This window comes from Tenrec ecaudatus, chromosome 1 (assembly GCF_050624435.1).
Source record: "Tenrec ecaudatus isolate mTenEca1 chromosome 1, mTenEca1.hap1, whole genome shotgun sequence".
In the NCBI taxonomy this organism is placed as follows: Eukaryota; Metazoa; Chordata; class Mammalia; order Afrosoricida; family Tenrecidae; genus Tenrec; species Tenrec ecaudatus.
In genome coordinates, this window is record NC_134530.1 from 152,832,681 (window position 1) to 152,849,781 (window position 17,101).

At 44.8% G+C, this 17,101-nt stretch overlaps 1 protein-coding gene across 2 annotated transcripts in view; it reads left to right on the forward strand.

Moving 5' to 3' along the window:
* Positions 1 to 17,101, forward strand: part of CD101 (CD101 molecule) — a 44,362-nt gene that overhangs the window by 14,909 nt on the left and 12,352 nt on the right. For both annotated transcript variants that reach the window (XM_075540325.1, XM_075540326.1), the window contains exons 5-7: positions 2,888 to 3,268; positions 5,413 to 5,817; positions 13,035 to 13,445. In XM_075540325.1, coding sequence (XP_075396440.1) covers positions 2,888 to 3,268; positions 5,413 to 5,817; positions 13,035 to 13,445 — 1,197 coding nt within the window. The remainder of the gene's footprint in view (positions 1 to 2,887; positions 3,269 to 5,412; positions 5,818 to 13,034; positions 13,446 to 17,101) is intronic.

Below are 17,101 nucleotides of genomic sequence, written 5' to 3' on the forward strand. Positions count from 1 at the left end.
GCTTCTGAGCTAGATGGCCGCTTGTTTATCTTCAAGCCTTTAAGACCCCTTTTAAAGAGTTATAGTCTCAGAAACCCGTTCTACTCTGTGCTCTAGGGTGTGTGTGTGCGTAGACTGAGAGAAAGAGCTATAGTGTGTTCCACTTCCTGGAAATAAACACCCACATTACTGTTTCCAGGCTGGGCTGGTGTCCTTCAGTTGCCTTTTGTTAACCCCTACCACTCTAGCCTTATATGGGAAATGGCACTTAGTCATAATTCTGCATCCACGTCTGACTCAGAGGCAGACATAAAGAGGTAAAGGATCCTGGGTAGCCTCTCTTCTGTGCATTTTTCCACGAGGAGGTGGCATGCCTGTCCACAAAGGCTCTTAGTTTCCGTGTGCACGGCAGTGGGAAAGCCCCTCTGCGCCCTTTCTCTGATTGGGGCTGCTTGCTGCTGCACACATTTGCATCGCAGTGCTTTTTGTGCAGACAGAAAACAAACAAACCTGCAACTCGTCATTCAAGCTCTCTAGGCTGGACCTTAAAAGTCTATAAAGATTTCATGTCGAAAATTAAACTCCAACTTAAGAATGCCTATACTTGCTTACTGGGGCCATCGGAATACCAGTTTCCCTTTCGAGTTTTCTCTGTCACCCCATTTGCCAGGACGGAAGAGACACAAGTATTGGCCTAGAATGGCAGGCCAGGAAGCATGATGGTGTTGATTTCACACTGAACATTTGGTTCCATTTCCATGGATCCAGGGGAAACTACATGGGGAGCTTAGCCATTACACAGAGCTGTGTGCATCTCGATCAACTCTGGGACGCATCAGCAAATGTTCTTCAACAGAACAAATGGGAACTTATAACAAAGGGGTCCAGTGGTGTCCTCACAGTGCAGAGGTCACGTGCGTGACCATAGGGCTGTCTTCCAAAGTTCAACTAGTCCTTAGTGTAGGCTGGAGCCCAAGCCAGGTCTAATGTGAGAAAACAGGAAAAGTTGCTAGCAAGTTAATTATAACTCCTGTTAAGGATTCTGCTCTGAGAGTCACACCATTACCTGCAATACAAGTAGTTTTATTATTCCATTAGTCTATGACTATTTGAACAGAAGGTGGGACTCACTACCCTTGGGAATATATAATTTGCACACACTTGATAAGTTTATTGCTTCTTACCAAGAGGCGGCAAGAACCACAACGAACTAAGAAAAGCTCATTCCAAAACAATAAAAGATGTTGGTCGAGAGGGTTATGTTAATGTGGTGAGATGGTGAATGATATTTTTTCCTCTAATGTCTAAACTTCAGTTAGGTCAGTCTGTTTTTAAACTTAATTTTTAAAAGTGTACCTGTGTTTTTACTATGTAAAAATCTGGATGCAGATGTTGCTAAATTTTTAAGCCTATTTGTGGACATTACATTCCAGTTGGCCTTTGTAATACACACACACACACACACACACACACACACCTAAAAGCACTGTCAGGTAAGCATTCGACGGATAATGGTGAGATCAGCAGTTCAATTGTAAGGTTGCTCCGCCAGGAGAAAGAGAAAGGTTTCTGCCCCATACCGAGTTACAGTCTTAGAAACCCTACGTAGGATCGCTGGGCATCAGAACTGACTGGGTGGCTGGAGGGCAGTGGCATGTACACAACAGTTGTAAACTGAACAGTTAGCAAATTCACTTAGGTCCTATTTAGAGATCTAATGCCAGGTCTTTCTTTCTTTCTTTCTTTCTTTCGTTCTTCTTTCTTGGGGTTGAACTCCCTCTGTTTTTTTGTGCTGTCATCCAACACTAACACTAACCGCTAACCTCAACTGGCCACTTGCCTATGCCAGCCAAGCTACGCCTTTTACATGAGTCATTTGGTTGATCCTCAGCACAACACTGAAAGCCAAGCCAGTAAGCATAGGACTGCCTCTGCCTGGTGGAAACCCCTGTGCATCAGAATAGAATTGTGCTGCATTGGATTTTCAGTGGCTGACTTTTCAGAGGTAGAGCAGCAGACCCTGCTTGTGGGGCACCTCTGGTTGGTCTCGCACTTCCAAACTTTCAGTTAGCAGCCAAGTCCTTAAGTTAACCATTAACCTTGGCTCCATAGCAGTACGATAAGATGAACTCTCTTATGTTCCCTATTTTTACAGGGATGAATACTGAGATGCAAAGTGGTCAAAACCATGACCCAAGATCATTTTGATTCTAGAGGTCTTGAACTTGCTCATGGTCCTTTGCTGCCTGGGATGTAGGAGCTCCTGCTTTATCTTTGCCTTGCCCAAGAAGCATCCTTGTATCATCAGTGCTTGTCGGAGGAGTGTTTCACATTTATAAGCACCGTGAATTTCCCATCTGGGAGTCAGACTGACATTTACAGCCTTACACTGCAGTGCAGACAATCCAAAGGCTCTCCCCTCGCCAATAAGCAGAGATAGACACATAGATCCCAAGTAATTGTTTCCCACAGTAGTGTGGTGACCGGAGGATGGATATACAAAGTTCCTCCCCTGTTCTAAATACATACTAATTAGGGCTGGTTAGGGAAAGACAAGGAGGAAGACAATATTCATTTTTAATTGTGAAAGTCTGACTTCTAAAGAACTTCTAAAGTCGATGAATAGCACTTGGTAACTTTCAGTATTAAACACTCATCCTAATTAACCTAACAAAACATGACGGAATGTTTTCCCAACTCGATATTCTGAAAGGTTGATCTAATAGCTAAAAATAAGAGCAAATTACAAATGAAGTGATTTTACTTTTCTGGGGATATCGTGCAATGGTAAGTGCCTTCATCTGATTGGCCATAAATGAGTCAAGTCCTCGCTAATGAAATGTCACTGTATTTTAGAGAAATTTTTCATTCATAGGAAATAATTTGTTCTCAAATCTGTCTGCTACAGCAAGAAGCGTGAACCTGTCTGAGAAGAACAAGCGGCAGGCAGTGTGGGAAGGAGAGGCACTAGCCCTCCTCTGCCAGGCAGGGGGAGAGGAAAGCCCTCTCTTGGTGAGATGGTGGCACATCCCCCAGGGCCAGACACAGCCAGAGTTTGTGGCTGCCATGGGGCAGGATGGCACTGTACAGCTGGGCCCCTCCTATGGGGAATCTCGGAACCATGGCAGCGTAAGACTGGCCAAAGTGAACTGGGCTACCTTCCAGTTGGACATCACCTCCACCGCCATCACAGACAGCGGGACTTACCAGTGTGAGGTATCTGAGATGATCCGGAACCAGGCCAGAAATATGAGAAAGACTCAGATTTTGGTCACTGTGAAATCTCTGGGTAAGTATCGAGGAAAACCTTTTCTCAGTTTCTATACATGTTGCTATTAGGTGCCATTGAGTCCATTTTGACCCATAGTGACCTTGTACACTACAGAACAAAACACTGCCCAGTCCTGGGCCATCCTCTCACAATTGTCCCTGTGCTTGAGCCCATGGTGGCAGCTTCAGTGTCATTCCAAGTCAGCGAGGGCCTTCCTCCATTTCACTGCCTGGTGACAGTTCTTATTGGATTGTGTGGCCCAGGACACGAAACATGGTAGTCTCTGGCTACCATGTCTATCAATGATATGCTGAAATTTAGTCATGTTTAGAAAGATTGTATTTAGAATACAACTTGATGTATATTTAGACAAGATAGGAGGGGGTGGCTGGGGAAAGGAAAGGGGGTTTCAACAAACCCAGGGATAAGGGAACAATAAGTGATCTAAAATCGATGGCAAGAGGGCATAGGATGCCTGGTGGCCTGATCAAGGGCAATGTAGCCGAGAGGAATTACTGAAACCCGAATGAAGGCTGAACATGATAGTGGGACAAGAAGAAAGTAAAAGGAAAAAGAGGAAAGAACTAGGAGGCAAAGGATATTTATAAAGGTCTAAGTACAGGCATGTACATATGTAAATATATTTACATATAACGATAGGGAAATAGAACTATGTGCATATAATGATATGTTAAGTATTAAGGCAGCAGTCAGACATTGGGTCTCTACCCAAGTACTTCCTCAACGCAAGAACACTTTGTTCTAATGACTCGGCATTCTGTGATGCTCACTTCCCCGATAAGATCACTGAAGGCAAAATGGGTGCATAAGCAAATGTGGTGAAGAAAGCTGATGGTGCCCAGCTATCAAAAGATATAGTGTCTGAAGTCTTAAAGGTTTGAAGATAAACAAGCAGCCATCTAGCTGAGAAGTAACAAAGACCACATGGAAGAAGCACACCAGCCTGTGTGATCACAAAGTGTCAAAGGGATCAGGTATCAGGCATCAAAGACTCAGAACAAAAAATTATATCTATGTGAATGATGGGGAGGGCGGAGTGGAGATGCAAAGCCATGTGTAGGTTACAAGGAAGATACAAGCCAGTCAGGGTGCAGTATAGCACCAAAGAAACATGCGACTTTCCTCTAGTTCTTTAATGCTTCTTTCCTCCACTGTCATAACCACAATTCTATCTTAAAAATCCGGCTAGACCAGAGCATGCGCACTGGTACAGATAAGAGCTTGAAACACAGGCAATCCAGGACAAATAAACTCAGGACCAATAATGAGAGTAGTGATACTAGGAGGGGAAGGGGAAAGGGGGAAATAGAGAAAGGGGAAACAGATCACAATGATCTACATATAGCCCTCCCCCCCCCAAGGGGATGGACAACAGAAAAGTAGGTGAAGGGAGAGATTGGTCAGTGTAAGACATGAAAAAATAATAATTTATAATTTATTAAGGGTTCATGGGGGAGGGAGGAAGGGGGTGGAAGGGTAAAATGAGGAGCTGATACAAGGGCTCAAGTAGAAAGCAAATGTTTTGAGTATGATGATAGTAACATATGTACAAAAGTGCTTGACACAATGGATGGATGGATGGATGGATGGATGGATGGATGGATGGATGGATGGATGGATGGATGGATTGTGATAAGAGCTGTAAGAACCCCAAATAAAATGATTTAAAAATAAAAAGAATACTATTGAAAATGAAATCCTATTCCTTAGTCAATGCATAGAAGCCATAAGCCAAGTAGATTTAGAAGCTGAACCTACCTCATCTGGCTCTTCACAGCTGTAGCCCTGGGATTGCCATTTCTTCGAGCTCTTGCAAGTGAATCTGGTATTGAAGCCATGAGTGGGGGTGGGGGGGTGGGTGAAGGAGGCCCTGCCACTGGGGCTGCAGAGTTGCCTGAGCAACAGCCTGCAGAAACATTGTTGCTCTCTTAGGAGAATGTCAATTTTGGAAAACAGAAGTCGAAATTCAGGACACGGTGAGTCAGCTTCTCTCCCCCAAATAGATGACAGCCCACACGGACAAATGGATGGTTCATGGTGAAGGAAGGTGGCGAGTGTGAATGCTTGCAAGTACATTTGAAGAGTAGAGCATTTGATCTGGCAACCCTGTTCGACATTGTGTTTTGCATTTCTGCCTGCAGAATCAAGTTTGCAAGTGACTCTGATGAGCCGTCAACCACAGGTGAAACTAGCTGACACCTTTGACCTGTCGTGCATAGTCAGCGCCGGCTACTCAGACCTGAAGCTACCACTCACGGTGACGTGGCAGTTCCAGCCAGCTGGGTCTCACGTCTTTTATCAACTCATTCAGATTGCCCAGAATGGAACCATTGAATGGGGGAATGACCTCTCCCAGTTCCCTAAGAAGACAAAGGTGTCGCAGACACCGTTTCGTTCTCAACTCCTCATCCACGATGCCACGGGGGAAGAGGCAGGAGTGTACCAGTGTCACGTGGAAGTTTATGGCATAAATTCCCTGCACACCAACAGCTCCGCGAAGGCTAAGGCCAATTCTCACCCACTGAGGATCGCCGTCACTTTACCAAGTAAGCTCCACGTGAACATCATTCCCTACTTTTGTGGGGAGGTTGTAACCTTTGGGTTGTTCAGACAGCTAATGTGCTCTGCTATTAGGCAAAAGATTGGGGTCAAGTCTGCTCAGAAGGACATAGAAAGAAAGGCTTCCCCCCAAAAATCAACCATCAAAGCCCTCTGAATCACAGATTCTACACTGGACACTCCTGGAGTGTCCATGAACTGAAATGGACTCAACGCAACTGGGTTTTGTTTGTTTGTTTTAAGAACACTCTGCCCTTTGGGGTAATTTGAAAAACAAAGCATACAGCAGTTCTGTTGTCCCGTCTGAGCCGTGGTTGTCCCGTCTGAGCCGTGGAATCAGGTGTTGTGTGCTCTGTATGACGCGTGCTAGCCGGGCTGCCGTCAAGTGAAGATGCGTGGGATGGCCATGTTGTTCGGGCGTCCAGTCAATTTCAACTCACAGCAGCGCACTGGCATTTTCTTTGCTGTGATCCTCGCGTCAGAAGAACGTAGCGCTTTCTCCAGCGGGTCTGCTAGGTGGATGCCAACTGCCAACCTTTCAGTTAGCAGCCGAGCCCTCACCTGTTTGTGCCACGGCCATACCAGTTGTTAAAATATTGTCGTATTTCCACAGTAATAGTAGTAGCTGTTGCTCTATGTTTGTTTTCTGTCTTCCCATCATGTCCACAGCCCAGCAACTGAAGTGGAACACAGGCACGGCAGGTGACCATGTGGAACCCAGTTACGGTCGTTGGGCATTGATTCTCATTGGTTGTGGCCTGTGCCTTAAAGCCCAACCAAACCCAACACCGTCAAGTCGGTTCTGATACACAAAAGCCCTGGGTCCAACCGAATGAGACACTGCCCGGTTCTGTGCCGTCTTCACTACCTGTCATGTTCGAGCCCCTCGTTGTAGCCACTGCATCAATCATGATGTCCTTTTCCAGGGACTGGTCTCTCTGAGAGAACACGTCCAAAACAAGTGAGATGAAGTCTCACTATTCTTGTTTCTAAGGAGTAATCTATCTGTGCTTCTGCCAAGACAGACTCGTTTGTTCTTTTGGCAGTCCATGGTACTTTCGATGTTCTTCACGCACTATATAGAATATGCACATGAGGTGACTGAAAATCCCATGGCTTGGGTCAGGCACCCTTTAGTCCTAAAACTGACATCCTTAACCAATGCAATGTATTATTTGATCTCTTAACTGCTGCTTCCATGAGTGCCATTGTGGATCCAAGGGAGACAAAATTCTTTTTTTTTTTTCTTCTTTTACATTTTATTAGGGACTCATACAACTCTTACCACAATCCATACATATACATACATCAATTGTATAAAGCACATCCATACATTCCCTGCCCCAATCATTCTCAAGGCATTTGCTCTCCACTTAAGCCCCTTGCATCAGGTCCTCTTTTTTTTTCCCCCCCTCCCTCCCCATTCCCCCTCCCTCATATGCCCTTGGTAATTTATACATCGTTGTTTTGTCATATCTTGCCCTATCCGGAGTCTCCCTTCCCCCCTTCTCTGCTGTCCCTCTCCCAGGGAAGAGGTCACATGTGGCTCCTTGTAATCAGTTCCCCCTTTCCAACCCACTCACCCTCCACTCTCCCAGCATCGTCCCTCACGCCCTTGGTCCTAAAGGTATCATCCACCCTGGATTCCCTGTACCTCCAACCCTCATATGCACCAGTGTACAGCCTCTGTCCTATCCAGCCCTGCAAGGTAGAATTCGGATCATGGTAGTTGGGGGGAGGAAGCATCCAGGATCCGGGGGAAAGCTGTGTTCTTCATCGATACTACCTCACACCCTAATTAACCCATCTCCTCTCCTAAACCCCTCTATGAGGGGATCTCCATTGGTCGACACTTGGGCCTTGGGTCTCCACTCTGCACTTCCCCCTTCATTTAATATGATATATATATATACATATATATACATACATATATACATATACACATATATACACATTCATACACACACTTATATCTTTTTTTTTTTGCATGATGCCTTATACCTGGTCCCTTGGGCACCTCGTGATCGCCCTGGCCGGTGTGCTTCTTCCATGTGGGCTTATTTGCTTCTGAGCTAGATGGCCGCTTGTTCACCTTCAAGCCTTTAAGACCCCAGACACTATCTCTTTTGATAGCCGGGCACCATCAGCTTTCTTCACCACATTTGCTTATGCACCCATTTGTCTTCAGCGATCCTATCATGGAGGTGTGCAGTCAATGATATGATTTTTTGTTCTTTGATGCCTGGTAACTGATCCCTTTGGGACCACTCGCTCACTCAGGCTGGTGTGTTCTTCCATGTGGACTTTGTTGCTTCTGAGCTAGATGGCCGCTTGTTTATCTTCAAGCCTTTAAGACCCCAGTCACTATCTCTTTTGATAGCCGGGCACCATCAGCTTTCTTCACCACATTTACTTGTTCACACACTTTGGCTCCAGCCGTTGTGTCGGGAGAGTGAGCATCATAGAGTTCCAATTTAATAAAAGAAGGTATTCATGCATTGAGGGAGTGTTTGAGTAGAGGCCCAAGGTCCTTCCGCCACCTTAATACTTGACCTATAAGTATAGACACATAGATCTATTTCCCCATCCTCCTATATATGTTTGCATGTACATGTCTTTGGGGAGACAAAATTCTTGACAACTTTAATCATTTCCCCATTTATCACGGTGTTACCTATCAGTCTAGTTGTAAGGATTTGGGTTGTCTTTACATTAACTTGTAATCTATATTGATTGCAATGATCTTCTTCATAATCTTCTTCTACAATCCATAATCTTCTTCAGCAAGGGCTTCAAGTCCTCCTCACTTTCAGGAAGGAAAGTTGTGTCATCTGCGTATTGCAGGTTGTTAATAAGCTTTCCTCCAATCCTGATGCCACATTCTTCTTCACATTATGCAGCTTCTCTGATGACGTGCTCAGCACACAGATTGAACAAATACAGTGATTGGATACAACCCTGATGCACACCTTTCTTGATTTTAAACCGTGCACTATTACCTTGTTCTGTTTGCACAACTGCCTCTTGATCCATGTGCAAGTTCCAAATGTGAACACAATTAAATGTTCTGGAATTCCCATTCTTCTCAAGGCTAGCAGTATGGATAATGCCATTTTTGTTAGACTATATTATCCACGTATTCTTGATGTGTTAATGTATAAGAGTCAGAGAACTACCTATTATAGTCATATTATCTACATTGTCAATTGATAATAAGTTAAAAATAAGACACAACCTGTCAAGACTGATTTTCTCTTTCTTAGAACATCTTACTCTTAGGAGTTTTCAAGGGATTTGGATGTTATTTAGATCTTCTGAGCACTTAATAGTAGTGAGGCGTAGGATAAGTTACTTTATGTCTCCATGCCTTACCTCACAAGTTACCTCACATCTAAAATGCTGATGTGCAGTTTGAAAGTGCGGATGTGTATAACGTGCCACGTACAGTGTCTGACTCTGAGAAGGTACACAAACATGGCACCATAGTTACGCTATTTGCTGCTGAACAAGATTTTTGGTAACAATAATGATCTCCTCGCTGATCAATTCAGCCTTTACCTACTTATTCTTCCTGTGTTATTTGAAATTGTTGACCCAATTTAGTCTCAAAATTTCTTGGGTTCCTGGTCTGCATACACAAGGTTTTCTTGACATTCTTTCTAACACGCTCATTTTGTGATGCCCTTTCACAGAATTCTTACGAATCCTTTAAAGAAAACATGTCCTTTGCCTTGCATCCTCAACTTACTTTCCTCTCATTCTATCTCATACAACCTATGTGCTAAGGATTCCTAGATCCATTATCCCACACAGACTTCTCTCTTGGTGTCCAGATTCGTGTCGCCAACTGCTTCTGGGATATGTCACAATTAACATGTCAAAACATGAACCCATTGTATTAATCCGGGTTGACTAGAGATACAAATTCATAGACACTCATTTGTGTAGAAGAAAGAACTTTATGTAAAGAGTAATTATATATTAAGAAACATCCCAGCCTAATCCAGATCAAGTCCATAAGTCTGATATTAGCCCATATGTCCGATTCTGGTCCATAAATTCCTCTTTAGACTCACGCAGCCATGCAATGATGCTGAATTCCGGAAGATCGCAGGCCAGTGGGTGCAAAGTCTTGCAGATCCAGTGGTGGTGGAAGCATCTCAGTGCTGGCAGTGGTCTCCACTTGGTTCCTCCAGCTCCAGGGCCCTGACTCCATCAGTGTGTCTCCACGTGGCTTGTCAACAGGAATGTGAAGCAGAGAGTTTGTGTCCCATCACTAGGGAGGAAGACAGGCATTCCCAGAATCCTCAGGAGAAGGCCATGCCCACACAGAGGCCTCATTGGCTAGGACCTGATTGACAGACTAGACTCCACCCCTTTGCTCAAATTGACAGATTATGTAACTACCACACCCATTATTTCTCTCCTTGCAAATCTACTCCTCCATCATTCCCTATGTTCCCACACTATCTGCCAGTGACCCAAATTGAAAACCTGAGTCATCCACAGCTTCTCCATTTCTCAGCTTCCACTTCCAGTTCATGTCCAAAGCATAACCTAGCACAGCACAGACTAACCTAGCCTGCAGAGTGCTTTATAAGCCAGGAACTGTGTGTCTTTGTCATACCAGCTCTTCCACTTTCACCTTGAATTTGAGCTCCTTTCACCTGAAATACTGGTTCCCTAAACTCCGTGTTCTCTCTTTCAAAGTTTCTGTCTAATCTTTTTTTTTTAATCCTGGAATCCCTGGGTCCCTTCTTTATTAGACGGATTCCTATTAATTTTGAAGACTTAGCTCAGGGTCACCTTTCCAGGAAGTCACCCCTTACGCCCACATTTGGGGCAGCTGATCCTCCTATGTGCTCCACAGCCATTTTTACACACCCCGGTCCCACGCAGGTGACGCTGTGCTGTAATTGCTGACACCTGTCTCTGTACATGACTCTCTCTTCAATGAGCTCATTGAGGGACCATATCCACAGAGCCTGAAACAATCTGCTACAAAGCACAGTGAATCCAAACCAAACTCACTGAGTCAATTCTGGCTCATAGCAACTCCTTAGGACAATATAACTGCCCTATGGGTTCCCAAGACTGTAGGTATTTCTGGGAGCAGGACGTCTCATCTAACTTCTGCAGAGCTTAGTAAACATCTGTTGAAGGAAAAATAAGGGACCCACTAATTGTGTCAGTGTCCAGTTACCAGAATAGGATCAGTGATAGAAGCAAGAAGCTAGAATGAGGTTTAAAAGCAGGTTTTATCACTCATCTTTCGGACAAAACAAAAAAGCTTCTGGGGCTAAAGGATAGTTGACGTTGAATCCCTCTGATGAGCCCACAGTTGAGTGATTTAAAGAGACAGGCGAGTGTTAACAGCTCGTGCACATTTCCTTTTGTCTACCCACACTTAGAGGCAGTCATGACTCCAACCCAAATCAAACTCACTGCCATTGGCTGGATGGGATTCATAAGGACCCTTTTAAAACAGGGCAGAACTGCCTCTGTGAATTTCCAAGACTATACCTCTTTAGACTCTGGCAAATTGAATCCAAAAGTACTCTGGGTATTGAACACGTGGCCCAAGCATTGACAGGGCCCCTTTCTCCTCTTAAGTCATGAGAACCTACAGGATGTCTTGCTGTAGGCATTGAAGGATTGACAGGGAGAAAAGAGCTGAGTTTTCTGTCTGCCCCTCATTACACACACACACACACACACACACACACACACACACACAGTAGAACTAGGATCAAGGGGCAGAATTTGTGGAGAGATCAAATTCAACTCAATATCAGAAAGAATTCTTTGGTGGTGAAACTCTCCAAAGATAGAATTGGCTGCTTGTTGAGAGAGTACGTTGCTCAAAGGCTGAATGAGACATTATCAGGGCCGCTGTAGAGGAATTCATGATTATGATGGATGTAGATTCTACCTTGTAGAAGTATTCTTTAGCTGACTTCTTGTGTCCCTTCGATCTTAAAATTTTATCTTCTAGCGAGTGATAAAATTAATTGTTTCCAATGTGGTCTGGTGTATGGGATATACCCATGTATGTATGTGTGTGTGTGTCCCTCAGATGATATTTCTCTATATGTATTTGTATGTGCTGCAAATATATCTACATACATAGTAGAGCATACTGAGGGAAAATATATAAAAACTTCTTTCTCAGAACCAAACACCATGAGGGACTGTGTTTGACTGGAGTTGAGGGCTCAAGGCCATAATCTGAGGGCGATAGTCAGGTCCGTTGGCTTCAAATAGCCCATAAAGACACTGTTCTGCACCCTATGCTGGTGATTACAGACGAGGGTCTTAAAAGCTTGCAAGTGGCCAGCTGAGATGCAACTATTGATCCCTTGCCTCGGGCAAAGAAAGGTGGGAAAAAAACCAGCCAACCAACGCTACTGACACATAACAACCCTAAAGAATGGGGTAAAGGTGGCCCCGGTGAAGTTCTGAGATGGTAACTCTTTATGGGAGTAGAAAGCCCGGTCTTTCTTCCAAGGACTGGCTGGTGGTTTTGAACTGCTGACCTTGTAGTTAACAGCGCAATTCATAACCATTATACCACCAGGGCTCAAGAAAACAATTCATCCAAAGAACTAATAGACCACATGACCAGGAACCTCTAAGACCCTGAGACCAGAAGAAGCAGATTGGACCCACTCTCGCTGCCAACCACAGCTCTGATGGGGCCACAGTAGAAGGTCCTGGACAGAGTAGGAGCAAAATGTAGATGCAAATTCAAAATCATAGAAAAAGACAAGACTAAGAAAGACTGGTAGAACCCCTGAGACTGTGGTTCTTAGGTACCCTTAGATATCTTTTTATCCTGGAACTGAAACCCCCTACCCCCTGCCCCCAATCACCTTTTTGTCACACAACAGGTCTATAAAGCGAATGATAACAGTTGGGAGGAACCTATCTCTGAGAACAACCCACCTTCTGAGACCAAAAGGCCTACCTTTGCCCCCAAACAAAGTCCAGAAGGCAGGAAAGAAGAAAAGCTGCCAATGAAGAACCCAGGGAGGCCGTGGGTCATGCGCCGTCACATTGAGGGGGTTGCAACTCATGTCCCAAAGCAACAGGTGTACACGTGGGGAGTGGGAAGCGCAAGCGCACTGCCCACTTTCGCCCAAGTAAAAAATCAGAAGCGCTCATCATTCTTTTTGAAGTAACGGTTTCCATTCTTTTCATTTAGAGAGCACGCTCAAAATGAATTCAACCAGTCACGTCCAGGAGGTGTCCACCAGCTCCAACGTGGACATAGCATGCAGCATCCTGGCCCGGTCTCAAGGAAAGCTTCCATTATCGGTCACTTGGTACTTCTCTCCCATTTCTGCCAATCCAGCCCAGCTGGAGATCTTGGAGATGGACCAGAACAATGTCATCCAATATGGCGATGAATTCCTTACCCCGAGGAGAAAGCAAAAATTTCACATGGAGAAAGTTTCCCAGGCCCTGTTTCAGCTGCACATCTTGAATGCAGACCATGAGGATCTGGGCAGTTACCACTGTGCCGTGGAGGAATGGCTCTTGCTGACCAACGGCACCTGGCACAGACTTGGAGAAAAGAAGTCGGGGCTAACAGAATTGAAAATCAAGCCCACAGGTAAACGCATGAGAGTGTGCGTGCGCATGCGCTACACCTTTCAGTGAGATTGCCATCATTTTTGGAGCAGTGTTTCTAAGGAGTGATTGTGTGGTGGGAACGATATGACCAGGAGTCATCAGAAGAGTATCTACCCGAACAATGTGCGCAGGACCTGGCAGCCCACCAGAGGAGAGGGGGTCACTTGCAGTCAGTCTGTCTGAGGTTTGGGGGAGCTGGGATGGGAGCAAGGTCCCTTTCATTGGTTTGCTTATCAGCCTGGCAGCCTGCTCTCTGCAGCTACCCGGGGTGTCGCATCTCCAGCTCTCTATAATAACAAGCTGTGTCGTTCCAGTGGGGCTCTCCTGTAATTTGGCAGAGAAAGAGTAATACGAAGCATATTCCTCCCACTGTGAACAGAAACTGTACAACTCTATAGGGATGTGTGGAGAAATGGCTTTTCAACATTTGGCTGCCTAAACATAAGGCAAATAAGAGTAGTTAACGGTTGGAATGGCTTACTTAGGAACTCTCCTCTTCCTCGGGAGATCTCTAAAACCGTAATAACAGTTCCATCCATTTGCATTGGCCCAAGAGTGCTGCTGTCTAAACATGGGCAGGGCCCATCAGGCCTCTCAGCGTTAGCTAGGTCACTTCCACTGTTGATTACAATAAATGAGTGTCCTGGAGAAAGTTCAGGAACTCGTTGACCTCCAACAGCTCCAACAATGCAAATAAACTGGTCTGGGTTTGGTACTTAAAATTTCATTTTCAATGTAATGTCTGAAAACAAGATGAGAATTGAACATCGTTGTACCTTCAAAGTCATCCTCACTGCCATCAGTTGATTCTGACTCACAGAGACCCTGCAGGACGGAGTAGAGCTCACCCCTAGAGTGCCTGAGGCTTTATGGATCTTGATGACCATGTCTTTCTCCCCTAGAATGCCTGGTGGCTTCTAACCTTTTAGCCTTCAACCAACTAGCCACCAGGGTTTTACTATGGATTAGGCACTGGGAATACAAAGATATGCAAAAACCGTGCTTGCCCTTAGGGGACTCACAGGTCTATTGGGTGCAGCCAGTACAAAAGGAGTAGTTCACAATGATGCTCTGGTTCTCGCCCTTCTCTGGGCAGCCCTCTTCTCTCACCCTAAATATTGGTGCTCTTCTGGGACAAATGGTGGGTCTGGTTTTCTTTTTTTGTTCTCTGCTTTCCCTAGGATTTCTTTTTTATCTGTTTTTAAGATGGATTTTTTTAAAAATCAGTTTTTCTGGGGGCTCTTAACATCTCTTATAACAATCCATCCATCCATTGTGTCAAGCGCTTTTGTACATATGTTGCCATTATCATTTTCAAAACATTTTCTTTCTGCTTGAGCCCTTGGTATCAGCTCCTCATTTTTCCCTCCCTCCCTCCTCCCTCTCTCATGAACCCTTGATACTTTATAAATTATTATTATTTCATATCTTACACCATCCACTGTCTCCCTTCACCCACATTTCTGGTGTTTGTTCCCCTTGAGGAGGCAGGGTTAATGTGTTGTCATTGTGATTGGTTCCCCCTTCCCTCCACTACTCTCATTATTAGTCCTGAGGGGTTTATCTGTCCTGGATTCCCTGTGTTGTGAATTCTTATCTGTATCGGTGTACATGCTTTGGTCTAGCCAGATGTGTAAAGTAGAATTGGGGTCATGATAGTCAGGGGGAGGAAGCATTGAAGAACTAGAAGAAAGTTGTATGTTTCTTGGTGCTTATTGCACCCTGACTGGCTCATCCCTTCCTTGTGACCCTTCTGTAAGGGGATGTCCAATTGTCTACAGATGGGCTTTGGGTCTCCACTCCACCCACCTCCCCTCATTCGCACTGATATAATTGTTTATTGTGGGTATCCCTAGGACTTCTTAAACACTGCCCCAGTTTCAGCTATCTCCTTCAAGATGATGACCCCAAGTCTTTATGTTGAACCCCAGTCTTCTGAGCAACCAGACTTTTACACTCAACTGCCTACTGCCCATTTCCATGTGGATACCCCACTGCTCCTCAAACCCAACATGTGTTCCAAATTGCATGTGTCCTCTCTGCCATCCCACAAGACCCGACCTGACTGCCAAACTCCATCCTTTTGACTGGCCTGGCACTCCCCTAATTGAGCCAAAATCATGGCCTTGTGTGCCTGTCCTTTTAAAGGGGTGGCCAATCCTTAACTCAAACCATTACCTCCCCTGTAGACCCTGATGCAGTGCTGTCAGATATCAAGGGATACCTGGAGTCTATTTTGCTGTTAACTTCCAATTTGAGAACATTCACACACCCAAAATTCCAATTCTTTAAAAATGCCGAGTGGGTTGCACTGAAAGATCAAAGGAAATGACATCACTGGTTTACATGAGCAGACTGTTGAGATGGCCGTTGCCTTATATACACATGCACACTGAAGAGGAGAAAGAGTTGTGTGTGGACTGGGTTTCACTCTGGCTCAGGAATGAGATGAAGAAGAGGTTCTGAAAGAGAAACTTAGAAAAACTGACCACCATAAGGAGGACATTTTCTCTGACGTCAAAAGAAGAGAGAATTTCAAGAATAAAATGGATGGCAGTGGTGAAGTCCACAGAGAGGATGGACATACATACCTGGGGGTGGGGGACAGTCCCCTGGGGGGAGAAATTATTGAGAAGTGATGCTGAAGAGTAAGGAGGGGTTTGAACGCTGTGCTGCCAGGAAGTGGAAAGTAATTTGATGTGAGGAAGCCGAGTGGATTGTCCTATCAAATACTATTTTACCATACTTTCCTAAGAACTTGTTGCCAGCGAATTGATTCCACCAGCGTAGTGGTCGTGCACTGACCAGTGACCCCCAAGGTTAGCAATTCGAAACCACCAGCCAAGAGACTCCCCGGAAGAACAATGAAGTTTTCTACTCCAGTAGAGTCACTCTCAAAATCCCAATGAGGCAGTTCCACCTTTTCCTATAGCCTCGCAGTGAGTTAGTATGGACTCAACGGCATTGAGTTTGGTTTTTTTTTAAGTTTATTATGAAGGAAAGGAGAGAGTAAAGATGGGAACTAAAGGGGAATGCAGGATTTGAGAAAGTTGCACTTTTAAACTTAGCCTAATCAATGTGTTTGGAAAGGAGTTGACAAAAAATAAAACACTTGGATTTCTATCATTTATTTATAGCTACTCTGGCCTTTCTTCCAAGTTCTCACCTGCTGATTAGCATGGAAACAACCACAAAAAAAGTAAATGTCAGAATCTGTTTTAAAATTTGTCTGATCCAATAACTAAACGGTTCCTGCAGACGGCATTCAAACACTTGGGTGAAAGTCTCCATCCCCAGGTAGCCTCCTCTCTTTCTGCATTGACGCGGAGACACTAACTGGGCGAATTAAAGGAAGCCGATACGCTAAGAATGAGGCGCAGAGCTAGAGTAAGCGACTTCAGGGAAGGCTAGAAGTTTTGAGTAATCCCTCGGAGTAGCAGAGGGTATCTACCAGAGAGAAGTCAAAACAACAGAACAGAGGACCTAGCTAACTCTAGGTTGTTTTCCATGACAGGGCTTGTGTTAGTCTGGATAGACTAGAGAAACAAGCTCATGGACACTCGCATGTGTATAAGAAAGAGCTTTATATACAAGAGCAATTGTAAATTGAGAAAACAGCCCAGTCCAGATCAAGTC